Raw genomic sequence first — 27,909 nt, 5'->3', positions numbered from 1 at the left:
CCCAAGGCAGCTGAAATTTCTCTCCAAACTTCAAAGGACAATAAATTATTCAGGCTGCTCTGGACCCAGCGCCCAGGCATCCTCTGAAGGCCCGATTTCACGCTGCCTGCTGACTCCATCAACACAATCAGAAACGTTTCTGCCAGATGAGGTGCCAGCCTGAGGCTGAGACCCCTGGCCCAGCACGATCTCCTGCCTTCTCTCCTGTACTCCCCTTCCCCAACAAAGCCAACATTCCTTAGAAGAGATTGAGAAATGGAAACTGCTCTCCTTCCCTACCCTCCCCATCCATGCACTAGGCAGAGCTGATCTCAAGAGGAAGCCCCCCTCTTTGGAACAGGGTCTTGGCAGGAGCCCCTCCAGATGATCTGCAGTTTGGTATTTACAAGGTTCTTTCTTCAGAGAAGCTCCAGTGAGGAGGGAATATAGGAAAAATAGGAAGGTGTGTGTGTGTGTGTGTGTGTGTGTGTGTGTGTGTGTATATATATATATATATATATATATATATATATATATAGAGAGAGAGAGAGAGAGAGAGAGAGAGAGAGAGAGATGAGTTCCACAGATGGGAGGTGAGTTGTCCAGGACCATGCAACCTGTACCTGTCAACATCAGGATCAAAACCCAGGTCACCTGACATCTGCAGCTTTCCTCAAAGACCTTCCCTAGTCTTTCTCAGCAGGGGTAGTTGGGGAGGGAGGGAAAGAACACCTTCCAGACCTTAGTAGTCTAGGAACTTAGATAGCCTGGTTTTTCTACTCTCTGCTTTTCACAGACTCCCTTGGTGACCTTGGGCCTCTTAGAGATTCAGATTTTCCGATCCACAAAGTGAAGATCTTTGGGATCTCAAAGGTATGGATAATCTCTATGTTTAAGTACTGTAATATCACTATTTTATATTTTGGGGGTCCTGGGATCTTAGGCTAGGGACACTTGCTTCACCTCTGCAGACAGCAACAGCTCCTCTTCTTGGCCATGCCCCTCTATGGGTCCTTCCCAGAAGATCTCACCAGAGTACATACAAGAAGACTTTCTCTGCATCTGAGCCCTCCCTGGGCACTGTGCTGCCTGCTGAGGTTTGACACTGGCCTGTGGCTAGCCCACCCCTTTTCCCAGTCATATTTCTCAATGCCAATGCCCTCACATGCTGGTAACACTTCAGCCAACCTGCACCCACCACATATGTGCTTCTTATCAATGATAACTATGTTGGGGCAGTGGAAGAAGATGACAAAGGGGGAAAGAGAGGAATTACCAGGAAAAAGAGAATTTTGGGGCAGATGGCAGCCAATCCTGCTCTTATTTGATTGGTTAAGATGACCATCTAGCCTTCCCCTGAGCAGGGAGGCAACACATTAATCCCAGAAAACATGTACATAGCATCATCTCCCTGGATCTCCATAGAAGGAGGCACCGTGGAAAGAGGGCTGGATTTGAAGGCAGAGGACCTGAATCTTAACACCTGCTTTGTGACTCCTTAGTCATGTGACCTTGGGAAAGTCACTTTCCCTAGTCAAGTCTCAGTTTTATTGTCTATAAAATGAGGTAGTTGAATTTGACAACCTCTCTGGTCCCTGGCAGGCCTAAACCTCTAATCTATGGACAACCATGTACAGTAGATAGTAAAGCTACTATTATTACCATCACCACTACCATAACTACTATTACTACTACTACTCTACTACTACTACTACTACTACTACTACTACTACTACTACTACTACTACTACTACTACTACTACTACTACTACTACTATAACTGCTGCTGCTACTACTACTACTGCTGCTGCTGCTACCATTACTACTATGACTATAATTAAGAATAATAATAATAACTGGCATTTATTTTTAAGGTTTGCAAGGTGCAATATAAATACTATATTGTTTGAGTCTCACAATAACCCTGAAAGGTAGGGGCTATTATTCTCTCCATTTTACAGGTGAGGAAAGTGAGGCCAGAAAAGGTTAAAAGACTTGCCTAAGGTCACATAACAATTTCTGAAGCAGGATTTAAATCCAAGCCCTTCCTGACTCTGGTTCAAGTGTGACACTTTTTATTTAATCATTTCCTGAGCCTCAGAGGTTGAGAATTCAACTGTATCTGGACTTCTCAGGCCTGGAAGACACTAGAAAGTTACTGAAAGTTTGTTGAGCAGAAGCTAAGGGCAGAAAGGAAACCCAGAGGATATCTTGTTCAAACCATATCTGAAAAGGAATCTCTCTGCACTGTCTACCAGCCCCACTTCTCCAAAGCCTGCATATAAGTCCTCCAGTGAAACACATCCATGAATCCATATTTTGAACTGATGGAGCTTCACAGACTTCCTATAGCTTTAGGCTCCATGGTCAAGGTTCCTGCCTTGTCTTATCAGGGTGAGGGAACTTGGGGAAAGGGCCTTGCACTGAAAAGGGACAGAAGAGAGAAACAGAGACAAGAAGAGAGAGAAGAGACAGAAAGAGAGAAATGAAGATAAGGAGAGACAGACATGCAGAGACAGAGAGAAAGAGAAACAGATTGAGAGAGAGAGAGAGAGAGAGTCAGAGACAGAGACAAGGAGAGAGAGAACGAGAGAGGAAGAGACAAGGAGATAGAGATAAGGAGAGACAGATATGCAGACAGAGAGAAAGAGAAACAGAGATGAGGAGAAGAGAGGGAGAGAGACAGAGAGAGATAGAGCCAAGGAGAGAGAGAGAACAAGAGAAAGAGAAACAGAGATAAGGAGACAGAGAGACAGAGAGAGATAAGGAGAGAGACAGAAAGAGAGACAGAGTGTGTATGAGAGAAAAATGGGGAAAATGATATAAGAAAGGAAAAGGGAAAGATAGAAGAGAGGAAATGAAGGAAGAAATCAGGATAGAGGGGAGAGCCAGGAAGAGAAAGAGAAGAACAAATGAGAAATCTCTTTTTTTCAAAGCATGGAGCCCCCGATCCCCTCAAAAAGGACTATTTTACTAATCTACAAGAAAAATTGAGGCCAACCCCAAATCTAGCCACATTTCCTAATGTATGAACAATGGACCCAGAAGTCACTTACCTTCAGCCAGACAGCCCAGAAGCAGGGCCATAAAGAGACCCAAGGGGCTGATGACCAAGGACATGCCAGGGCAATGGGTGGGCCTCATCCTTGGCAGTGAGCTCTGACCTCCAACTTGGAGAGGCAAGGGCCCCTTCAGCCCCTGTGCTGCAAGACCCTGAGCCGACCTTCAGACGGGGCAGCGTCTGCAAAAAAAACCAAAAAAAAATAATAAGGGAGGAGTCAGAAGGAGGAAAGGATGTGGGGGTAGTGGGAGAAGGGGGCAGGAGGCATGGCCTCAAACCCAATGTACATTCAGTCCTGTGCCAGGGCCCATGGGGGAAAATGGGGAGCTCCCAGGATGGATGAGGAGAAGGGATGCACAAATACATCAGGAGCTGCCCCTGACTTCTCTCCCCTGCTATGGTCAGCTCCTAAACTCTGCCACTCCACACACTGGTCAGGTTTTAGAGGGTTTGAGGATCACAGATCACAGAATCACAGGATCACAGAAGGGACCCCAGATTAGGGCTGCCAACTCCCCCCTTACACAGGAGACAACAAGCTGAGCCAGAGATGGGAAATGAACTTGTTCCAAGTCACAAAGGGAATAAAGGACAGAGAAATGCTGCCCTCCAACTTCAAACTGGTCATCCTTTCCCCATACCCATGCTGCTTGGACTCTGGCTGCCTGTGCAAGGAGGACTGGAAAAGAGATTGAAATGGGGGCTTACTGTGATAGGTGAGGCAGGAAGGGACAAAGTCTGGGTAGAGATGAGTGACTCTGACATATAAAGACATACACACAGAGTGGTATCTGAACAGAGCAGGACAAAAGGACTGCCTTTCAGGGATCTGCCCCCAAGGCTCTGGGGCATGGTCCAGACCACAGGGTAGGGCACCTAGGGCAGGGCAGGGTGAGATAGAATCCCCAAGAGAACTTCCCAAAACTAAAAAAGAAAATGTGGTTGGTGAGGATCCAGGGTCTGGTGGTCGGTAGGCCCCACCCTATCTCCTACCCCTCAATCTGCAGAGTCAGGGAGCCTAGCCTGACCCACTCAAGCCCTCAGGGCAGGGCAGGGACTGGCCTTGGGTCTCACTCTGCCCTTCCTAGCCTGCAGCCCAGGCGGATGGGGAAGTATCCCACACAGAGCTGGGAATAACCTCCTCCCTCAGGAACCTGATTCACAGCCTCTGCTTGTGGGGAGGAGGTCAAGGTCATGGCCCTGAGCTCCATGGGACTGATAATTCAGCCTCTCCTCTTGGACACTGAGCTGAGCTGGGGGTGGTGTGGGTAGACAGATAGCAGTTTGCCTTAGGCAGCCTGAGCCTAGAGCTTTGCTAGCTCCCTCACTGGCATGGTGGGTACCTTGGAGGGCTGGGTTCTAGGCTGCTGGCTTCCTCACTGCCCCCTCCCCACTTGGAGCCTGCTGCCAGAGAGGCTGGGGTGTCCACCTTCTCTATGGAGAACAGTCCACAATTCAACATAACACAGAACAGTTGCTGAAGAACACCACACAGATGCTCAGACAGATGGACAGAGAGGCTGGGTGCAGAGCAGGTGGAGCCCATGGGGTGTGGGGGTGAGGCTGCTGGCTGCTCACCTAATAGCCCCTGCCCTAAACAACAATGTGTACCCAGCCCCTGTTGTGGGGCCCGTCTTCTGCTCAGATGGGCAGGGAGCAGACCAGGTTCCTGCCCCCCAGCAACTCGTCATCTGACTGGAGAGACAAGATTCTCCCAGGAAACGCTTGAAGAACTATACAAGACAGCTTCAAACTGAGGCTGGGCCATAGTTGCAGGTCTCCAAAGCTGGGGCAGGCGCTAGGCCCTCAGTCGGGATAATGGAAACAAGCTTGGCACTTGGCCTGGGGCCCCGGCCACTGCCAGCTTTCCTTGTCCTGCTTCTGACCTTGCCACCCCCCTCCCAGCCCTCCACGTGGGCAGGACTTGGGCTGCCTCTTCTTTTCTCCATCTATCCTCACTCCCTTGGTGAGCTCATCTGTTGCCATGGCTCCCACTCACACGTCTACGTGTCTGACTCCTCATTCTAAACCTCTAGCCAGACCTCTCACCGAAGTCCAGACCCAGGCTTAGAATCCCAGAATCCTGTTGTTGAGAGGGATCCCAAAGGCCCATAACTCAGAAGAGGGCAGGAATCCTCTCTAGAGCCTCCCCAACAAGTGGTCATGCAGCCTTCCCTTGGGAGACCCCTAGGGAGGAGCAGTTCTCTACTTTCTGAGAAGCTTCAACTGTTAGGAAGTTTTTCTTAACATCAAAACAAAATCATCCCTGGCTGCTTTCTACCCATTGTTCCTTGTTCTGTCCTATGAAACCAAAGAGAAAAAAAATCTTAAACCTTTCAAATAATCAAATAACCATGCACCCCCTCATCTCCTCCACCAGTTTTCTCTTCACCCCCACCCCCTTGTTTTAACTGACCCTCAAATGGCAAGGCCTGCACTAAACTTTGCCATCTTGGTCCCAATCCTCTGTGTTTGCTCCAATTTACCAAAGTTCTCTCCTAGAAGGGAGAGAGCCCTGGAATGGGCTTCAAAGTGGAATCCTAGTATTCCAGATGTAATCCACACAGGGCAGAAGGAGGACAAAGGATGCTCATCTCCGTGTTTGGGGCAGTCTCCTGTATCAGTTTTCTCTTGGCTTCTGTGACACATGGCTGATCTTAAATGTTGAACATAAAGTCCACTGAAAATTCCCAAGTCTTATCTGCACTATTATAGCCTAATCATGAGTCCTCCCTGCCTATTGTATGCATGCTTCTGCAATTATTTTCAAACCAAATTTAGGATTTTATATCTATCTCTATTTTAATATCTTTATTAGACTTCCAGTCTGTTGAGATTTTCTTCAAATACTGATTCTGTCATCTAGTATATTAGTTCTTCGTCCCAGCTTCATGTCCATTCCAAATTTGATGAGCATGTCATCTATGATTTCCTCTAAATCATGCACAAAAACATTGAACAGATTGGGATCAAGGTAAGATTCCTGGGTTACTTCTCTGGTGACCACTATCCACTTTTATTTATTTTGGTCCATTTTCACTATTGGTTTAGTCATTCAATTTGTTCTGAATCTATTCAATTGTACTCTCTACCCAACCCATATCTTGTTCCCGAGGCGACTGTGAGGTCTGTCAACCCACACATCAGGGTTCCTTTACCAGGAATCCACGAACTTAAAAAAAAGTTTTTTACTAACAGTATTTTAATGAAGTTTCACATTATTTTATGTCTTTAACAACATTATTCTGCAAAAAGGTCCAACAGCTTCATTCGACTGACTGCCAACAACGAAGGCCAAGAAGCCTTGGCTTAAACTAAGAATATTCTATCTACAGGATGACTTTTAACCAACCTCTCAAAAAGAAATAAAAAGGAACAAGAGATTAGTCTGGCAAGACCTGTTTATAATGAACCTTGCTGGCTCTTAGTGATCAACCCTTTTAAAAGTTCACTATCTGTAGCTTTACTAATATACATTTTAGAATTTTCCTGGATGCTTTCTAAAGGTGGGAGGAAGAAATGTTAAACCCATTGCTTATTGGATTTTTATTTCCTATAAATGGGTGAACAACGCTGATAGATGAAGTATCCTCACTGATGACCAAGTATCTAAGTGAGCTGGAAGGTAGGGGGAACATGCCTGGATCCCCTTCCTAACCAACTCCCTTCAGAAAGCCCATTAACTCACTCCCATGAACCTGCCTCTCTCTATCTACTCTCTGGCTTTCAGTTTCAAAATAAACTGGTTGAGTGGTGGTTTAGCACAGATGCATCACAGCATCAGGAGGCACCTCACTCTTAAGATAAGCTGCAAGTGAGGAGCACGGCTGAGACTAGAGGTGAGGTCTCCTGATTGCCCACATGGAACCCTCCCTCATACACTGCACTATTTTCCTACCTTCCCCTGCTTTCAACCTTCTCCTTGCTGCTGCCACCCTGTCCACACCCCTCAATTCCCCCACCCCATCCCATCCTCTCATTTCTTGCCCAGGGCTGAGTAGCCAGCAGTCAATGACTTGAAGAGATACTGGTGTCCCTTCCCCTTGTAGCTCACTGGATGCCTAAGGTGCAGGATCTATGAGCTGGGCCTGGCCCTGGGGCCCCTATCCCTGGCCCTGGGCCCCTGGAATTCCCAGTATGTCTGCTCATTCCTTTTACCTCAAGCTAGCAAACTGGCATCCAGCCAGAGAATATGCATCCCCTTATCTCACCACCCACATCCATTTGCATAATTTTAATCTTTCTCACCAATGAGCATGAAAAAATTAGTTTTCCACTATTTTATCTTCTGTATGCTTTAGAGAAACAGGGTCCCTGATTCCTGCCAGGGGCTGAGGGGGAAGTGGGAAATTACATTTCCCAATCCTTGAGCAGGCTGCTGCCCAGAGCTTTGAGGTTCAACTAGCCAGAGACCAAACCTTACTAATCCCCCCAACCCTCCAGTCTACTACAGGTTTGGCTCCAATGTGGTTCTAGAAGAGACAGAGAAGGAGCTACACACCCTTGCTTTAAGGAAGGTCCCAGCCTAGGGGAGAGAGAGAAGCAGCAACCTTGAGTTCTATCCTCAAAGGCTAGAGGCATAGCAATATATGGGATTAAATATAATTTAGCCCTAGCCTGTAGTCCAGACTCTAAGGGGTATAATGGGAGAACAATGTAGGGTTGGGTGGATTTTCCAGGGTCTCCTGAAGAGAAACCTCTAAGGACTGTGGCCTTGACCAAGTTTGCCTGAACAGAGAAATCAACTGCAAAATGGGCTTAAAGAGGATTCCATCTCCAAGGCTCATGGGCAAATGGTGGACAATGACCTAAGTACTCTCCGCCTAGCCCTATTCTCTTTATAATCCATCAGACCAACAACAGCCCTCCCTTTTCTCAATCCTCATTCTTCTTGACCTCTATAGTTTCTGACACTGCCAATCACCCTCTTCCTGATAGATTTTCTCTCTGGATTTCTCCAATACCTCTCTCCTGATTTTCCTTTTGCCTATCTGACTATTCCTTCTTGGTCTCCATGGCTGGATCTTCATCCAAGTTGCACTCACCAACCATTGGTATCCCCCAGGACTCTGACTTGGTCCCCCTTCTCTTCTCTCTATTTACAACTGAACTTGGTGACCTCATCAGCTCCAGAGGATTCAATGATCATCTATCTCTAAACTGATGATTCTCAAATCTGCTCATCAGCCCTAATCCTTCTACTATCTTAAACTCTGTTAGATATCTCCAACTTGAAGTCCTACAGACATCTTAAACTAAACATGTCCAAAATGGAATTCATCCTCTTTCTTTCCCCTAACTTTCCTATTACTGTAGTGGTCACCATCATCCTGCCAGAGTAGAGGGTGTCAGTCCAAGTGTCATCCTTGGTTCCTCCTTCTAACCCTGCTCCACATCCCCATCCAATCTGCTGCCAAGGCTGGTTGACTTTTCCATGGTAACATCTCTCACACATACTTCCTTCTCTCCTTGGGCACTGCCACTCTCTGGTATAAGCCCTCACCACTTCATGTCTGGACTGCTGCTGGGTCTCCCCACCCCTCAGTCCATCCTTCCTTGAAAGCAATGTTGCGAAAGCACGTGTCCACAGATTATATGATCTAGTGACACCAGCCTCCTGGCTGTTCCTGATCCCCCTTAGATGCCCTCCCTCTTCCCTACCATCTATTCACTCTCTTGGCTTCCTGCAGGTCTCAGCCAGAGCCTCAACCTCCTTAATCTTTATCCCACAGTGTGTTTGTACAAGGGTATTGGGGAGCTGTCCCCTCCATTAGGTGGGGAGCTTCTTGAAGGTACAGGATGGCTTTTGTCTTTTTCTGTATCTCCAATGTCTGGTTCTTAGTAGGGGATTAATAAAGGCTTTCTATTCTGATACTCCAGGGCTCATGAAGCACCCTACTCACTGCAGGGTGGGGCAGTAATTTGCTATTCCATCTCAGAGGCAGGATTTGAATTCAAGTCTAGCATTCTTTTTACCATTTCATGCTCTTCTAGCCATAATCTCATTTCATTCTCCCAACACTCAGCAGTCCAATGGAAAAAGCCCTGGCTAGGGGTCAGAGGAGGCTTGGATTCAAATTATGCCCCCTCATACTTCTCAGCTCTGTGACCAAGGGTAATTCACTTAACCTCTCTGAGACCTGGCTTCTACCCTGCAACATGGTGGTAGTCGTAATAGTAGTTTTCTTATTCTATGGTGTTGCTGTGAAAATCTAATGAGACAAACCATAAAATAGTGTACAAGCGTTAGTTATTACAACGACCATTGGCAGAGATCATTCTCCTCACTTAATAGATGGGGAGACCACAATCGCCTGGCAAGGGAGGGAAGACACTTGCATCTCACAGCTGAAGCTTTCCAGAGGGCCATCTACAACCTGTGCCCCACCACCCCAGTGGGAGCCAAGTCCTCTTAGCTTGGCCCAACACCTCTTCCTCCAGCTCTTCTCCAGCTGTTGACCCCTGGCAGTGACCTAGAGAGAGCCCAAAAGGGGAAGCCAGAGACCACAAGATGACAGGGGAAGAGGAGGGAGGGGTGTGGCAGGGAAGGGAGTGAGCCACAGAATATGGGAGATAGTCTCTGCTGGGCCCGGGCCAGGTGGCCCTGATGTCAGCTTCCCGACACCTCTCAGATCTCATGGTCCCCTAATGGTAGGGCTCTGAAATCTCCCCGTCATTTTCTCCCTCCCCCCCCCAAAAAAGAGGTCATTTTGGTGACCAAAAACATAATGACAGAGTCTGCGTTTCTGGGGTCAAGACCCAGCCCTCTCCACCCCCTACCCCCATCTTCTCTAAAAATATCATGGCAGCATGGCCAGGCCAGGCCCAGGGCCAGATGAGGCAGGGAGGGGAAAAGCTGGAGAAGGCTGAAGGCAACATAGGATGGAATAGCAGGGCTCTGGATTTGGAATGGGAGGACCTGGGGTCTGAACCCAAGGACTTTGGGAGAGTCACTTAAAACTCTCAGCTTTAATTACCTCTTCTGTTAAATGAGGGGTTGGATTTGATTCCCAGAATACTGAAATCCTTCAGTGTTTTGGAGAGTACGGGGAGAAGAGGGATGGAGCCAGGGCTACATGTGGCTTCTAGCTATCCTCACATACCACATCAGAGCTGAAAGGCTCTTCAGAGGTCATCTAGCCCCCTCATTTGCCAGAGAAGGTATAATCTCTCCCTCTCCCCTGCCCTCCCCAAAGGACAATTGAGTACAAAAGACTCCCATGGCCAGGAGTGGAATCTGGTCAAACCCAGCCCTCCAAATGGAGCTGAACACCTTTCCTCCTACACCTGCTCCCCTCTGGACTTGACTTTAGGACTGGGACAGCCCTGTTCCTTCAGGCTGCCATGTCTTTGGTGATGGGGCTTTCAATGACAACAACAACTTTGGTATCCATTTCCTCTCCTCTATTTCCATTGTTCCCACCTTGATGTAGCCCCTCATTTTGGGTCCCCTAACATGTCTTCTTTTAATCTCCCTCCTTCTCCCATCCATCCTTCTTATGCCTACCAGAATCATCTTTCCCATGCACAGACATTTCTAGTACTGCCACACTCTTGCTCAAACATCTTCAATAGCTCCCTCTTTCCTGAGTAAATTTCAAACTCCCTTGTGTGACGGGGAGGCTCTCTACAATCTGGTGCTACTCTCCTTTCCCAAAGTCTTCTCTCTTATTCATTCCCCTGAACTCTTGCAGACTACTGTCTACCCATGTCCTCTACCCCCAGCCCCCAACACACATCCTGAGCTCTCAACCTTCCAAGTCTTTATTTGCTCTTCTCTTTGTGCTGCGAATGATATTCCCCTGATTCACTTGGATTCCCATCCATCTCTGAAGCCCCCAAAGGAAAACTCCCACTCAGAGACACCCCCCCCCCAGAAGCCCACAAGATAGAGTATCGGGCTCTGGACATTAGACACTGAAACCTCTGCCGAGTGAATAAATGACCAGATGAATGATACACAGCCCAAAAAGTGGCAGGGGTGGAGAGTGTTTTAGGAACTCCAGCGGGTGACCTCAGAGGTGGCTTTGACACAGTGGGAGTTGGGCCTTTCACCTCACTCCATTAAATGTTCAGACATCATCTGACATGATGCTCCTGCCTGCATTTCTAGCCCAGGTAAAAGTCACATGGTAGTCGGGGCCATTCAGAGTTAGTACTAGGTGGGCCTTGGAGATCATGCAACGGTTCAAGGCCCTCACTGGACAAAGGAAGTATAAGAATACAGATGGGGGGAAAAAAAGACTACAGATGGGAGCCAGACACCACTTTCAGCTCCAACACAGTCCTGGACAGTAACCTTGCTAAAAACAGACTTTTGCTGCCCTGGAGCAAGGAAGACCCAAGTTCAAATCCAGTCTCAGACACTTGATACTTAACTGGACACTGCTCCGAAAATACAACAACAAAAACCAACAACAGTGATGTGGCATTCACTTACCTCCATTAATCAGTTGCCACTTCTGCATTGCTTGAATTGTTGAGATTTCCCCTCATTTCTAGCCCCAATTGTAACCCCTGTAACTTATCCCCATTACTCCTATTTCTTCTTGATGAAGCCTCAGAGGTCACCCGCTCTCTTCAGACTAGAAGAGCAGAGTGGGAAAGGAGCGAGGGGCCATCTTGAGGAAGCCAGGGCCCCGAGAATGGAAGTGACTTACTCAGGGTCACATGGAGCAGAGCATTGGCAGATTCAGAATGTAAACCAGATCCTGAGTCCAATATCATGTCCAGGATAGCAGCAGGAAGTTTCCCTCTCTGCTTCCTCTTCCCTAGAAAAGCCCTGCAGAGCTGAGTATCCAATCCTGCTGGGTCCCTTCCCATTTTTCCAGACTCCAGGCTCTAGGGACACTCTGACTCTCCCTGCCATGGCCGCTCCCTGCCTTTGTCCTGATTGTCCCCTAGGCCTGGAATGATCTCCCCTCCTCATCTGACCTCCTGAGCTTCCTCTGAGTTGCAGTTTAAATTCTTTACCCCTAGTTTATTCTGTACACACACAGTTTATACATGATTGTTTGCATGTTACCTCCCCCATTACACTGTAAGCACACTTTGACAATTTGACAAGTCAAATCAGCAAGCATTTATTAAGCACCCTCTATATACAAAACAATAAGCATTTATTAAGCACCTACTATGTGCCAGGATGTAAAGTTGGAAGAGAACATGGAGATAATTTAGTTCAGAGGTGTCAAACACCACATAACACTCCTCGAGTGTGACTCAAAACAGGTTAAAATGTAATTGGGGTACATTTGACAAAATAAATAAAAAAGATAATATTAATTTGTCTTTTTTCTTTTTCTAGTTTTTGCAAGGCAATGGGGTTAAGTGGCTTGCCCAAGGCCACACAGCTAGGTAATTATTAAGTGTCTGAGGCCAAATTTGAACTCAGGTACTTCTGACTCCAGGGCCGGTGCTCTATCCACTGTGCCACCTAGGCGCCCCTTAATTTGTCTTTCTAAGTCAATATATAGGCCCCTGGGACCTTATGTATAGTTTAATGGTGCTGGTTTCTATTAGAAGGTCTAGTACAATCTTATCCTTTGACAGAGAGGGTAACCGAGGTCTAATTATATCCCTTCTAGTCACACCTGGGTAAAAGGTCAAAGGTGTCCAGGATTAATTCAATTCTTTTTAATAACCAATTATTGGTTGGCTAGGCTGGGAGTGAGAAAGGAGAGTTGACAGGCTCACAGTCCATTCCCCTGCCAATGCAGAGGGCTGCATCTCTGGGGCTAGGCCTCCTGGTGGACGGGGGTGGGGGGGGTGGGGGGGGGTGGTGAAGTTCTGGAACAATGCTCTCTCTAGCACCCTGCAGAGGCCAGGGGAGGCAGGAAACTGGGACCTCAGGCAGTCAGCTTCCAGAGAATGGGACAAACTCCTTAGATGCCCTTCTGACCCCAGAGTCAGGACTTCAAGAAAAAGAAAACAAGAGAAAACATCCTACCATCAGAAGAGGAAGGGCAGAACATCTGGGAAGCCATCCCAGTGGGTGTTTTAAATAATATTGTTCAGACTCTTGCTTCACTGCCCTTGTCTCTGGTCTTTACATATCTGCATGGGCACCAGTCCCACATCTGGCTTCAGCCTTCCATCCCTCTCAACCAGCTCCCAGTTCAAACCACCTGTCCCCAAAAGAAAGAGAAATAAGGGCCCCAAATTGGTAAACTGACTTTCCCAAGATCACCCAGCTAACAGAATGCTTGAGTCTGGAAGATCTGGCTTCAAACCTTGTCTTGGACCTTTTTTAATTGTGTGGTCCTAGGGACATCACCCAACCATCCTGAAACTCTATTTCCTCAGGTCTGAAATGGGATAAAATTAGAACCTACTCCACTGAGTTTCAGTGTTCTCTTTTTCAGAGATATTTCTAGTTCCAACAATTCCATGCTTCAATTCTGATATTCTATTACTTAGAAACCAGATGAAGTCACCTCCTTCGCTAATCACTGCTTCCCCAATCACTGCCCAAGTGATTCTGGTTCCTAAAGGTTTTCTCAGTTTCCACTCCCATTTCTGACAATAATAACAGCGAACATTCCTATGGTGCTTCACATATAATATCTCATTTGATCCACATAACAATTCTGGGAAGGAGTTGTCATTATTATTATTTCTCATTTTACAAATTAGGAAACTGAGGCAAACAGGGATTAAATGGCTTGCCCTGGGGTCATACAACTAATAAACATCTGAGGCAGGATTTCAATTCAGATTTCTCTAACTCCAAGTTCAGTGTGCTATCTCCTAGGCTCCCTACCTGCCTCAATCTTCAAGAATCAAAGAAAACCATCTGACCTAGGGAACTGAAATTGAACTAGACATTCTTAGGTTCATCTCCTGGGAATCCTGGTTTAAGATTCTTTGCTTTGTGATATTCATCTCTACCTCCTGCTCATGACAATGCTATGATCAATCTCCTAATATGCCTGATTGTGGCCTGCCTCCCCCTACCTGGTCCCCCTGCATAGGTGGCCTGAAGCATCCTCCTCATGCCTAGCTTTGATGACTTCTACCATGACCCATAGGAAGAGGCTCCACCTCTTCAGCCTGCCTGGGTGCTGCAAGCACTACATAGGCTGGTTCCAACCTATATTTCCTACTTTCTCATCCTGATGTCCAGGCAGTCTCCTCCTCTCCAGCCTAGTTAAGGTCTAGGGCTTTTTTTTTTAGGTTTTTGCATTTACAAGGCAAATGGGGTTAAGTGGCTTGCCCAAGGTCACACAGCTAGGTAATTATGAAGTGTCTGAGGCCAGATTTGAACACAGGTCCTCCTGAGTCCAGGGCCGGTGCTCTATCCACTGTGCTGCCCCCAAGGTCTAGGGCTTTTAAGTACCCAAAGGGCTGGTTATTAAGGGTAAGAAGGATAGTAAGAAGGATTAGATGTGTTCCAAGGGCAGAATTGGGAGCGGTGCAGGGTGTAGAGAGATATATTTTAGCTTGGAAAATCAAAGCAGTCTTTAAGTGGAATGGGGCAGCTCATGAGGGAGCAACTCCCCATCAAAAGAAGTCACCAAGCAAGGGTTGAGCGGATGATTTCTTGTTATGGTTGCAATTGAGGGAGTTTTTGCTTAGGTGGTAGTGGAATTACAACCAGGGTGCCGTCCACCTAAGAGACTAGAACCCTAATGCTATTTCATTGTTCAGACTGTCTTTACCTACTCTTCCATCCCTGTCTCACTCCCCTCACCCCAATTCTGCCAAATCAGTTCTTCCAGGGACCACCTTAAATGCTATTTCCTTCAAAAAGCCCTTTCCCCTACCTCCCTACAAGGGTCTAGGAATCTCACTTTTCCTTAAGTTACTCTAGTTTCAAATATCTTTAAACTTCCATGGCCTTGAGCACAGAGGGCCATGAGCCATCTCACCTATTGTTATCTTGGATTGTTGCTTAATACTTTGGTAGGTAAATCTTATCTCTTCAACTAGACCCTGTCCCTTCAGTACCAGAGGAATGAAAACAGGCCCAAGGGAGGATCCGGGAAATCAGACAAGAAGGACCAGTGTGTTCAAAGGTTTCCTCATCTCCCCAATGTTTCCTTTGGCTTCTCTGCTCTATCAGATCCCATGGTGGATAGAAGCTAGATCCTTTGTCTCAAAGGAAGAATGGCTGCATAGTTCACTATTTCTTGCTAACTTTCTAGAGAGAGGAGGACACCCAGCATTGCCTTTTACAGAGGAAGAAATAAAGCACAATGGGGAGTGAGAGCTGACTCATTCAAGATCACATATTATCAATGGCAGAGTTGGGATTGGAACTCAGGTCTTCTTTTGCCTATTCTGGTGCTCTCCAAGTTTATGATCTTTAGTATACTGTGCCTCAGCTTAGATGGAAACCAGGAATCCCTAGGGCCCACCCAGCCACAAAGATGTTCCAGCACTTAGCAATGAAGCTTGGAATGACTCAGGGTCCACTGAGTACAAGGGATATCACTTTTGGAATAAATGAAGCTGGGAATAGTCTCTCACAGTTTTGATGCAGATACCATCCTTGCCCATGGAAGGCATACCTTGAGTTGGCAGGCAAGGACTGGGGGTGGGGAGCCACTGGTCCCAAAGATTACTGAAGGCCAGCAGGACTGGGAGGGGAGAGACTCTAGTCTCAAAAATTAGCCAGATTTGTTGTTCTTTAGTCAGTCATGTCTGGCTCATTTTGACCCTGTATGGATTTTTGCCAAAGATACTGGAGTAGTTTACCATTTCCTTCTCCAGTGGGCTAAGGTAAACAGAGGTTAAATGATTTGCCCAGGGTCACATAGTTAGTGAGTGTCTGAGGGCAGATTTGAACTCAGGTCTTCCTGACTCCAGGTCTAGCACTCTATCCACTGAGTCACCTAGCTGCCTCTAGTTAATAAAGAGGTCCTATGAGTCCCAAGTCAGGAGATCTGGGAAAGGGCAGCCACTGGTCCAAAAGAGGTATACCACTGGTCCCAAATATTACAGAGGGCCAGAAAGACTGGGAGAGGGACCTTAAAAGAGAAGGTACTTATTCCCCAGGACATATGAAGAGGACAAGGGCTCAGCAAAGCATGTAGGATCCTGGAAAAATTATTTTACTGAGAGTTCAGAGGACCTAGGTTCCAGGCTTGATGGAATGTGTGATCTTGGGTAAAATATTCCCTTCTTGGAAATGCAGCTTTTCTATCTGAAAAAGGAAGTGTTTGGAGAAGGCAATTTTAGAACACTGGCAAGAACGTTAGATATGAAGTGAAAGGAACCAGGTTCAAGTTTTGTCACCCTTTCTGGGAGACCATGAGCAAGTCATTTCATGTCTCTTAGCCTCAAATTTGCTCATCTATAAAATGAAGGGAGTGAGATCCGATGATTCCAAAGGTCCCTTCTATCAAGTCCTATGCTATTCTTATGACTGCTCTCCAAACTAAAGAAATGATGTGAAAAAGGGGCTGCTAATACAAAATCTCTCCCTTCTGTACCCTGTTCTTCTTCCAAAGGTCAACTGCTCAATAAGCGGCTATTAAGCACCAACTGTCTGCCAGGCCCTTTGCTGTGTGTTGGAGAAACAAAGAAAGGCAAAAACGGTCCCTATCCTCAAGGAGCTTACATTCTAAAGGAGGAGATAACATGCAAATACCTAGGGGCATATAAGCTAGGAAATGGCACTGGCAATTGAGGGCTGGGAAAGGTGTCCTATGGACAGATCCTCTGGACCCTCACAGTATTATCATTATCTCTCCATGATTCAAAATTTTATATCTCCAAAACACTTTCCTATCAGTTCTCTAGTCTGATTTCCCCATCCCTCCATCTTTATGATCTTGGACAAATCCCTCAGCATTCCTGGTCTCAACTCATCAAGCAAATGAAGTTGTTGGGTTAGGTGGTTTCTGAGGTCTTTTTCAATTCTAGATCCAAAATCTGAGCCCCTATAAGATTTAAAGGACAGAAATTATTCTCTCCATTTGACAGGTAAGGAAACTGAGGGCAAAGATGGGGGCCCACCTAAAGGTATACAGTAACATCAAGGCAGAAGCAGGGCTCCAAACCAAGGTTTTCTTGACTGGTGGGCAGACTTCATTGTCTCCCCTCTTTGTCTCCACCACTATTATGGAGCACAATGGATAGGGGGAAGCAGCAGACTAGTTCCCTGAAGGGGGGAGTTTTCTCTCTCTACCCTGACTTCCCCTTTTCTCAGCCCAATACTGTTCTTCAAGTAGACCTGGCATATTGGGTTGTCCTCCTCCTGCCCTGATCTGATGCTCCTGATAAGAGGGTACTGTTTGAGGGGATGCAGACATCCATCCATTTGTCCATTGGTACCAATGCCTGTGGCCATGTGGTTTGGCCACAGGGTGGTCACACTCATTTGCTCCACAAGCACCTGGCTGCTCCATCATTTTGCTCCAGTCTCTTTTCCTTCACAGAGCAGGCCAGGCCCTTAATCTCCTCTGGCTTTGCTCTACACTTCAGGGAGCTCAGGGCTTAGTTGGTTTTCATCTTTTCTGAGCCATTCCTACAAGAACCCGGTTCCCAGGAGTCACAGCCTCTGGTGTCTCCCCACCACCACCCTGGAAATAAGATTTTTGGTGATGGTGCATAGAGTAGGGAGGAGAGGAGAGCATCTCACCCACTGAGAATGTGTCATGAGGAGAGCCAGGGGAGCGGGCAGGAAATGTTTTTAAAGTGATTTTTTATCTAGTTTCTTCTGGCCTACAAGCACTTTACACAGAGATCTCATTTGATCCTTAAAATAGCCCTATGAGGTAAACAGCATATATTTGACCCCCACCCCCACCCTCTAGGAGTACAAAAAAGAGGCAAAGACCAGCTCCCACCCTGAAGGAATGTAATAGGGAGACAGTAGGCAAATAACCAGGTACAAAAAGCTAACATGGGATAAATTGGAGATAATCAGCAGAGAGAAGGCAATAAGATGAGAAGTGGCCCCCACAGCCCAGAGCTAGAAAGCTCCCTTCTCTCCCAACAGCTCCATGGCTGGTTCACATGGACATCACCATTGCCAAGATCAGAAGCTGAGACATGGCAGGGCTGCCATGGAAGCCTGGGGCTCCCAGCCTCTAACCTGGGGCTGTCCGTTTTGGCTCCTATGCACTGACCCGGGATGGATTCTAGACCTAGTGTTGTTCATCCCTCCAGGAAAATCTGGTTTGGTTCTCTTCCATCCATCCCTCTATGGCCCTCTCAGGGCTCAGGAATTTCATATAAAAGTTAGGGAGATAAAAGATCCCATAGCAGGCTTTCCTCAAGAAGAGTCTAATTGGAGAAGGAGATGGAAGAGTAGGTAGAGAAACAGAGACAGAGATAGAGGCAGAGACACAGAGAGAGACACAGAAAGAGAAGATGAGAGACAGATACACAGAAAGGGGAGAAGAGAGGGGGAAAGAGAAAAGTAGAGAGGGGAAGCGGGAGGGAGGGAGGGAAGGAGGGAGGGAGGGGGGGAGAGAGAGAATGAATACACTTTGTAGGGCTGCAAAGCCAGATGATAAAAGGATGGTCAGTCTTTTCTCCTCCAGCAACCCTCTGCTAGACATTCAAGACAGGCATCAAATCTTAAAACTCTCTAGAGCCCTAGGTCTAGTAAAGACTCTGGTCCACAGCAGAGGCTCAGGAAATGCTTGGAGGTGACAATGACTAAAGGCTGTGGATTCAAAGCCATCATGGATCTTTACTCTGTGTTTTTTGCCTGGGCTCCCTGACAGTTAACCGTCACTGTGCCTGAAGTCAATTCTGGATTCAAATACAATCTCCAACATGTCCTAACTGTGTGATCCTGGTCCAGTTACTCAACTGCCGTCCGCCATCTACAAATATAAGAAAATATTAGCACCCACCACTTCAGGTTGTTGTGAAAACCAAATTAAATAATTGTGTTTGCAAACATTAATGCTTATTGTTATCATGGCCTGAAAATGTCACTTTATCCAGGGAGCCCTTTGTTCTCTTCAAGCAGGACTTTCCCAACCACCTCTTTATAATTTGAATACAATAAAGTTAATATAATTTTATAAGCTTTAATAACACTGAAGAACTCAGGTAATGGGGAAGTGGGAGTATGGTGGTATAAAAGGTCTGGGAGTCATTTTAAGAGTAACTGGGGTGGGAGGAAGGGAGAGAATTTGGAATGCAAAGTTTTGGAAGTAAATATTGAAACTTGCTTTTGCATGGAACTGGGGTGAAAAATTTAAAAATAAAAAATAAAATAAGAAACTAAAAAAGGAGTAACTTGTTATTGTTGTGTCATAAAAATGAATTTCAACTCATAATACCAAGGTTCCAACTTTACTATATATAGTGGCCTTGGGCAAGTCACTTCACTGCTCGTGCCTCAGTTTCCCTACTTGTCAAATGGGGACACTAATATCTATACTACTTCCTTCACCAGGTTACAGTAAGACTCCAGTGATATCACACAAATAAAACTTTCTGTAAACCATAAAGCACTCAGAAGAGCCAGTTCTTTCTTATAGGGTTGGATAAATTGTAGTATGAGGAGGTGATTCCAAGGGTACCTTAGTCTGAATGGGTACCTGGTCAGGAATCACCTCTAGCCTCCAAACCAACACTTTCTGGGATGGGGGAACGCATTACCTTATGAGGCATATCATTTCACTTTTGGATGGCTTTCCTTGTTGGGGCATGCTTCTTTAGCTCTACTGAAATTGGTTTCTCTCTGCAAATTTGCCAAGCACCCCTAGTTCTAAGGCCAAGGAGAATAGGTCTAATCCCTTTTCCATGACAAGACTTCAAATACATGAACCCTGTGGTCTTTTCTTTCACAACACAGCATCTCCAGGTCTTTCAGAGGATTCTTGATCCTTTCCCCATCCTGGCTGGAAATCTATGTCCTTTCTGGGGTCTTGGAAGTGAATGCAATCCTCCAGATGTGATCTGAGCGGAGCCAGGAGGACATTCTCAGCATGCATGGGATGGAGGATTCTGGGGAGATGAGGAATAAGAGCCTTGCCGGGTGGGGCTCTGGGCCTTGATTCTGTTAGAAGGGCTCCAGTGTTAAACACTATAATGGAAAGGGTCAGGAGTGGGGGCAGGGGAGGCTCTAGTCTGCTATCTACCACAACTCAATGGGTAACCCTGAGGGAATCTCTTCCCTTCTCTGAGAACTCAGACAGCTAAGGAGAAAGGCCTAAATCTGGAGCTAGAGAGCTTAGGTTTTACTCTTGCCCCAGTCAAAAGCACCTATAGCATGTACTATGAATACCCAAATCCGCAGTCTTGACCTCACTCTTCATTAGTGATGTGAATATAGACCTTAAGGAGTTTGAAGTTCCAGGACTCAAGACTAGTTGCAAGAATGAAGGACCCCTACAGCTCAAATGGGTCAGTCCTTTCTGTGACTCTAATTCTACAGACATTCCATATTCAGGATTTTAGCCCAATGCTTCCTGCTATTGCAGGAGTAATCTTTGAGGTCATTATCCAAAGACTCTACTTGTAATAGAGAATCAATTGTAATGGAAACATTAAGGTCATGTGAAGTATTAACCCCCCCTCCCAAAAAAAAGTTACAACACAATTGAAGCCAAAAGTGGGTGGGAAAGAGGCTAGAAGTCTCACTGTAAAGCTGAGTCACAGGCCTCTAAGTCTATCTCAGTCCTGTAGTCAGTACGCCAACCTGGCGAACCATGACTCTAGCCAGCCTGCCCCCGCCATGGTCCATGGCCATCCACATAGGTGGCAGCAGCAATAAGGGCAGCATCATTCCTCTGGCACTTTAATAGGTTCAAGGAGGGCTTTCTTACAACCATGGGAGATGAGCAATGAAAGGTACTATTACTTCCATTTTGCTGATGAAGAAACTGAAGCTTAGAAAAAGAGGGGATTAAGTCACTGGTACACAGAGTAGAAGGGCCAGAGGTGGGATTTAAATCGAATTCTCCTGACCAGTTCCTTTTTTATTGTGGCACATTACCTAAGAACCTAGAACTTGTAAAGCAGGATTTGTCAAAAAAAAAAAAAAAGAAATTAATAATAAAATTATAGTTAACATTTATAAATTATTTACTATTCATTGTGCTAAGTGCTTTACAATCATTAATTTCATTTCATTTTATGATCATTAATTTCATTTGATTCTAACAAGAACCTTTAAACCCATTTTACAGGTGAGAAAACTAAGGCAAACAATGACTTGCTCAGAAAAACACAGCTATTGAATGTCTGAGAATGGTTTTGAAGTCAGGTCTTCCTGACTTCAGGCCTTGTACTCAATCATGTTGCTACGTAGATTGAGAAAAAAAAACCCAACTGGTTAAATTGGAAGGAAGATTCAATGAACATTGACTCTGGAGCTAGAAGCTGGCTTAAATAATAATCATAGCTAGCATACAGCTAGTAAGTCTCTAAGGCTGAATGACTATAAGTCCAGCTGTGGGTAGATCTCAATTTATCAAGAGGATCATAATAAATCGAAGGGCTATTTAAAATACCTGGTGGGGAACAGTTATCTTAAGGAAGCAGGAAATGGAAAATGGAAGAGCTCTTTTTGGCAAGGAACCCTTGTCTGTCTCTAAATGGATCCATTTTTTAGGTTGAGCAATGGCACAGTGGATTTACTTAAATGGGGGCAAGTATATTTGTGCATCTAATGTACAGCAGCTGATGGGAGGGAAAGGTACCTCAAAGGGTGGAAGGGTTGGCCACTCTTGCTCCCTGCTGCCTTCCTTAGGCTTAAGTCAAATGAACATCTGCTCCAATTCTGAATCGATGACTCTACTCCCATCCATAGCCGGTGGTGCATCCACCAAGAAGGGAGGGTAAGCAAGAGCAGGAGGGCATGAAACTATCTTACTACCATTAATTTTTAAAAAATCTATTATCGTTGTTTCTAAATTAATAAAAAAATCCCTTTTCCCTGCTTTCTGACGAATGTTGCATCTAAGGACTGCGGGCACAGCCAAGCCATCCACTTTCCTTATTTCTTCAAAGGGGGGGACATACCCAGGCCCATTCCTCTTATGTATTTCTCTTAAGTTGGCATTCTTCTATGGGGAATCTTGTACAAGGATGTAAAATGACATACGATTAATGGGCCAAAGTCAGGGCTCATCCTACATATACCAGCCTGGATCATGCCTCCAAGCCTCTGTTCTCTCTTCCAGCCCCTTCCCCCTGGGGGCTCAATTTTAGCCCCACCTTCACCAGGAAGTCTTCTTGATCCCCACTCACCTGTCCACACCCCTTTCTAATTTGTTCTATACATGACTGGTGTGTGTGTGTGTGTGTGTGTGTGTACAGTCTCTCATTCACAAACTGACTGACTCTATTACTATGTGACTGTGGACAGATCACTTCTTTGACTAGCCTCTGTTTCCTCACCTCTAAAATCAGGGTGATGCACCAGACAATTTCTAAAGGCAACTTCTAGAATTGATGAAGTTCCCACTATGCCATTCACTACCCTCAAGGAGCTAACATTCTATCAGGGGAAACATTATATGCACCTATAAATCAAAAACAAAATCTCTAGAAATACAAGATAACACTTTAAGTAGTTGGGATTATGGGGGTGGGAGGGTATCCGGAAGAGGCCAGATCTCCAAGTCTGTCTAGTCTGGCTGTACTTGACCAAGGGTCTCATCCCTACCAAGTGGTCAGAGACCTCTAGGGTACTCCATGAGGAGGGAGATGGTCAGCGGGGCGGGGCGGGGGGTCCTCCTGCTTCCAGGCAGCTTCACATAAGGGCTGTTGGGAGCTGGCCAGCCACTCTGCCCGAGGCCAGGGGAGGAATCCAGGAAACGATAATGGATCGCTCCCAGTTTTCAGTCACTGTTCCCTGTCCTGAGCACGTGTATCCGCAAGGCCCAACATGCTCTCCTCACCCAGAGAGAGAGAGAGAGTGGTGAGGAGTGAGTCAGAGCCCAAAGTCAGAGGGCAAACCACAGGCTTAAATGAAGAACAAAACAAAAAATGATATAAACACTTCCTAGCCCCATTCCTCAACACCATAGCCTAACTTATTCCCCCCCAAATGGGGGGCTCCATAGTCTCTTGGGCCAGTGTGCAGTCTAGGAAAACAATGGCCCGCCACCCCTGTCCCTCAGAGGGAGTTTATGACAAAGTGTGTAGGCTTCTGTCTTTTCCTAGAATTCAAGATCCTTGACACAGCTGGACCCTAATTTTTGGAAATCTTTTGTTTCCTTCTGTTCTGGACGAACCTAAACCTTCACTCATCCACAAACTTGTTAAACTCATTCCTGCTTGAGCCCCTGCCTTTGCTTCAGAAAGTTCCTTCTGGGGGCAGCTAGGTGTCACAGTGGATAAAGCACTGGCCCTGGAGTCAGGAGTACCTGAGTTCAAATCCAACCTTAGACACTTAATAATTACCTAGCTGTGTGGCCTTGGGCAAGCCACTTAACCCCATTTGCCTTGCAAAAACCTAAAAACAGAAAGTTCCTTGTCCTGGAATACCCTGTCACCCCCTTTCTAAATCCTATCCAACCATCAAGGCCAAGTAGGAAGCCTGGATAGGAAAAATCACAATCATGGATCAGCATCACAGCATCTGAGAGGGGGATAAGTCCTTGGAAGCCCTGGAATCCAGCCTGTATCCAAACAGGAATCCCCTCTAGAATATGCCCTCCATTAAAGGTCAGCACTTGAAAGGATCTGAGATAGGAATTCCAGGATCTCCCAATTTATCTACATACAGCCTGGCCTGGACATGACCAAAGATGTCTGGTTCATCCCCAACTAAGGTTCCTTCAGTCTTTGTTTAAAGACCTCCAGGATGAAAAAGGAGGATGACCTCAGACTGTGGACAAAGGCTGATTATTTACACATCACATTCAGGTTTTCAAGGACAGGCACAGTGGCACAGGGGAGAGCATCCTGGCCTGGGAGGCAGGAAGCCCGAGGTCCAAGTCTGGCCCCTGACCCATGAACATCTGAGAACCCCACAAGGAGAGGCACCAAAGGGGACACAGAGGCAAGCAGGGCAGAAGGAGCTCAGAGGAGGCTCCCTGGAGCTAAAGGGATCAGGGGTGGTGAGTCTTGGAAGAGGGGTGATTCACTGGCTATCAAAGCCTACTTTCCACTTTCTGCTAACTTCAGGGGGTAGAACTTGAATCACCAGTGGGTTAATTCACAAAAGGGCTGATTTCATTTCCATAAAAGAACTTTCCTAATAATCATAACTGTCAAAAGGTGGAATGGGCTACTTCAAGAGGGGCTGAGCTCCCTAGCATGGGAAGCCTTCAATGGTCTCTCCATTGAGGCTAGCCCAGGTGATTTCTAGGACTTAATCTCCCCATCCCCAACATTAAGAATGGAAAACTCTTGGACCTGAAAGGCACCCAGGGACTACATGGCCCAACCCCTTTAGTATCTAGATGAAATGAAAGTGGAAGGCTCAGGACTGACTCTGGGCTGGGTTGGGCAAGGAGAGGGCCTGGGTGAACCCATAGTCCCCCAAAACTCCCTCGAATCATTAATTTCTGCCTCTTTTCTCTCCAAACACACATTCCACTTGTAAAAGAGGTCTCCAACCCTCACTCCTCCAAACCCCTCTCATTCACCCTCTGAGGTGGGTGCCAGGTGGAAATGTCCTAAATTCTATGAATTCATTCAAAGCACCAACTGTGTACTAGGACAAAAAGGAAAGCAGGCTGTTGTTTCAAGGATATACTCAGCACATATTTAGATAAGCAAATATGAATGATAGGTAGGGGAGAGAAAGGGAATGATGTAAGGAATTTCAGAGTTGAGTTTGGGCTTCTAGGCAGAGATAAGAAAGCTTGTGCAAAGGCATGGAGGTGAGAGAAGATCGTATTGAAGAACAAAGGTTTGGGGAAGGCTGGAGGGCCTATCCTTCCAGCTAACTCTGGGTTGCTGAGCAGGGAAGGCAGAGATTAAGTGTAAAAATACTGTAGTTCACCATTACTATGTCTATAAACCAAAGAGATCATAAAAAGAGGAAGAGACTCATATTGTACAAAAATATTCATATCCAGCTCTTTTTGTGGTAGCAAAGAATTGAAAAGTGAGAGATGCCCATAAATTGGGAATAGCTGAACAAATTTTGGTATATAAATGTGATGGAGTACTATTATTCTGTAAGAAATCATGAGCAGGGGGCGGCTAGGTGGTGCATTGAATAGAGCACCAGCCTTGGAGTCAGGAATACCTGGGTTCAAATCCGACCTCAGACACTTAATAATTACTTAGCCGTGTGGCCTTGTGCAAGTCACTTAACCCCATTGCCTTGAAAAAATCTAAAAAAAAAAACCAAACATAAAAGAAATCACGAGCAGTTGGACGTTAGAGAATCTTGGAAAGACTTGCCTGAACTGATGCTGGATGAAGCAAGCAGAACCAGGAGAACACTGTACATAATAATGCAATATTGTGAGATGAACAACTATGATGGATACAGCTCCTCTCAGCAGTTGAGAGATCAAGGACATTCCTGAGAGACCTGCTATGGACAGTAATGCCAATCATATCCAAAGGAAAAAACTATGGCATCTGAATGCAGAGCAAAGCAGAATATGCTTACTTTTAAAAATATATGTTTTTTTCTTTCTTTCTCATGGTTTTTTCCTCCTTAGTTCTAATTCCCCCTTCTCAACATGACCAATATGGAAATGCTAAACCCAACTGTATACGTATAACCTATCAGACTGTTACTGTTTTGGGGAGAGGGAAGATAAGGGAGGGTGGCAGAATAATGTAGAACTCAAAAGTTTGCGAAAGGATGAATGTTGAAAACTATCTTTGCATGTAATTGAAAAAAAAAAAAGAAAAGGAAATGAAATGAAAAGGAAAATAAAATACTCAAGTTCTAGTCCTGACTATGCTACTCAATCATCTTGTGTGCCTGGGCAAGTCTTTTCTTCCCCTTCCTGGGCCTCAGTCTCCCCACCTATAAAATGAGGGGTTGGACCAGTCGATTTCATGGGTCCCTTCCAGCTCTAAAGAGCTAGAAACTTGTGAAGACAAACACGTAGGAGGCATCAGGACAGATGCTGGGCAAGGAGCCCAGGAGATGTGAGTTATAGGCCTGGCTCTGCCATTGGCTTTCTGTGATTTATACAAATCATGCCTCAGTTTCTCCATCTGTAAAATAAGTGGACTGGCCAAAATAATCTCTAAGGTCCTGGAAGATGGCCACAGTTTATCTGCCTGAATCACAGACTCTATAGAGTCTACTTCTGGAATCCTGTCCTATTTAAGACTGGCACACTCCTCTCCCACACGCCATTCCATTCCTTCCTCTTTCCATCAGTCCTTTGCTTCCTTCCTTCCTTCCTGGGTGGGTAGGTGGGGAAAGGCCTAAAAACCTAGACCTCCAGTGGGATTGGGGGTATACATGGCCTCTGCTACCATCCTCCTCAAACTACAGGGTGGGAAGGTGTCCAAGCAGGCCTACCGCCCAGGGGCAGCAGCAGCAACAGGAACAATTCCTAGGTCCACAGTTAGGATATGCTCAGGGTTCTTTCTCTAAGACACAAAGCAGTGGCTGAAATAGCCAAACCAACCAGCAGATGCCTCAACTCCACCAGTGCTCTGATTTTACAAATGAGTAAAACTGATGTCCCTGTTTAAAAGACAACAGCAATGGGGTGGTTAGGTGGCGTAGTAGATAAAGCACCGGCCTTGGAGTCAGGAGTACCTGGGTTCAGATCTGATCTCAGACAGTAATTACCTAGCTGTGTGGCTTTGGGCAAGCCACTTAACCCCATTTGCCTTGCAAAAAAACCTAAAATAAAAAGACAACAGCAATGTTTGAAAACTTACTTGCATAAACCCCTTCACTGTCTGCTAATGCCAAAGTCTATGGGGAAATGAGAGTAAAGACTGCCAGAATGTTGATAAGGGGAGGTGGTGAAACCAAGATTTCTTTTGACTGGCAGCACGAGATGTTTTCACTGTAAGAAAGATATGAGTTTGAAGCCTAGCCCACGAAAATGAGCAGTTCCTTACCCACTCCAGGCCCCAGGTTCACATCAGTAAAATGAAGGGGCTGGCTTAGATGCCTCCAAGCCCTTCAGTCATGAGGGACAGGTCCTACTGAACTAAAGAAATGTGAAGTATTCTTTGGAAGCAGAGAAAGACTGAAACTATCTGGTGAAGTCCTGAGTTCAAATGTCAGAGGCTAATGACTCACTTTAAATAAGGCCCCCTTGGCGTTGCTGTCCTGCTCTGTAGAACCAAAATTATGTATCTTGCGTTATCCACATCTGCTCTAAGGGCTGGACAACATAAATCAAAGTATGGAGCATTAGAGACATGGGAGGGGGTTGAGCATTTATAGGCTTTGGAGGGGGTTATTGCAGCTAGTTAGGGGCGAGTTCTCCAGAGGTGGGCTGAAGAGGGGAGGGAAGAGAAGAGAAGGAACTTAAAGAGAAGGAACTTAAAAAGAAGGAATGGAAAACTGTACTTTATCCCTCTGCACACAAAAGATACAATAACTTTTTTTGGCAAAGTGAACTTATTGTTGCCTGGAGAAAAGTGAGGGGATATACTGGGGGAAAGGCAGAAGACAGGATACCATGAAGAAGAGACTGAGGAGATGGGAGCTGAGAGGAGTTTGGAGACACTAGGGAATAAGTAAGGGGGGTAAAGAGGGAGATTATAAGAAAAAACAAGGTATGTGGGGTGGGGGTGAAGAGGGGAAAAGATCAGCCAAGATCAAGGACTGGTGCCAGGGAGAATTAAAGGGGGCACAAGGAAGAAAAAGGTACTGGGAAAGGAGAGGGGAAATGGAGAGTGTAAAGGGGAGAGGAGGAGGACATTGGGAAAGGGGTCAGAGGGGAAAGAAGGGGGAAACTGGGGGAGGGACACTGGTTTGGTTGCCAGGGCTAACCACTCTCCAGAATTCCTGTGACGGGAGAAAGGCAGGAAAAAAGAAGTTAAGGGAGGGGATATGAGGG

The 27,909-nt window shown here is 46.0% G+C and overlaps 1 protein-coding gene across 17 annotated transcripts in view; it reads right to left on the bottom strand.

Annotated features, from left to right (window-relative positions):
* The window catches only part of PTPRS (protein tyrosine phosphatase receptor type S), a 213,580-nt gene that overhangs the window by 108,580 nt on the left and 77,091 nt on the right, over positions 1 to 27,909 (bottom strand). For 16 of the 17 annotated variants that reach the window (XM_074203905.1, XM_074203904.1, XM_074203907.1 and 13 more), the window contains one exon: positions 3,036 to 3,220. In XM_074203905.1, coding sequence (XP_074060006.1) covers positions 3,036 to 3,123 — 88 coding nt within the window. In that variant the 5' untranslated portion in view covers positions 3,124 to 3,220. Of the gene's footprint in view, positions 1 to 3,035; positions 3,221 to 3,748; positions 3,996 to 27,909 lie in introns of those variants that run through there. The other variant, XM_074203908.1, reaches the window with a different exon arrangement.

Source organism: Macrotis lagotis, chromosome X, assembly GCF_037893015.1.
Source record: "Macrotis lagotis isolate mMagLag1 chromosome X, bilby.v1.9.chrom.fasta, whole genome shotgun sequence".
Classification (NCBI taxonomy): domain Eukaryota; kingdom Metazoa; phylum Chordata; class Mammalia; order Peramelemorphia; family Peramelidae; genus Macrotis; species Macrotis lagotis.
This window is presented reverse-complemented; position numbering and strand designations above follow the sequence as displayed.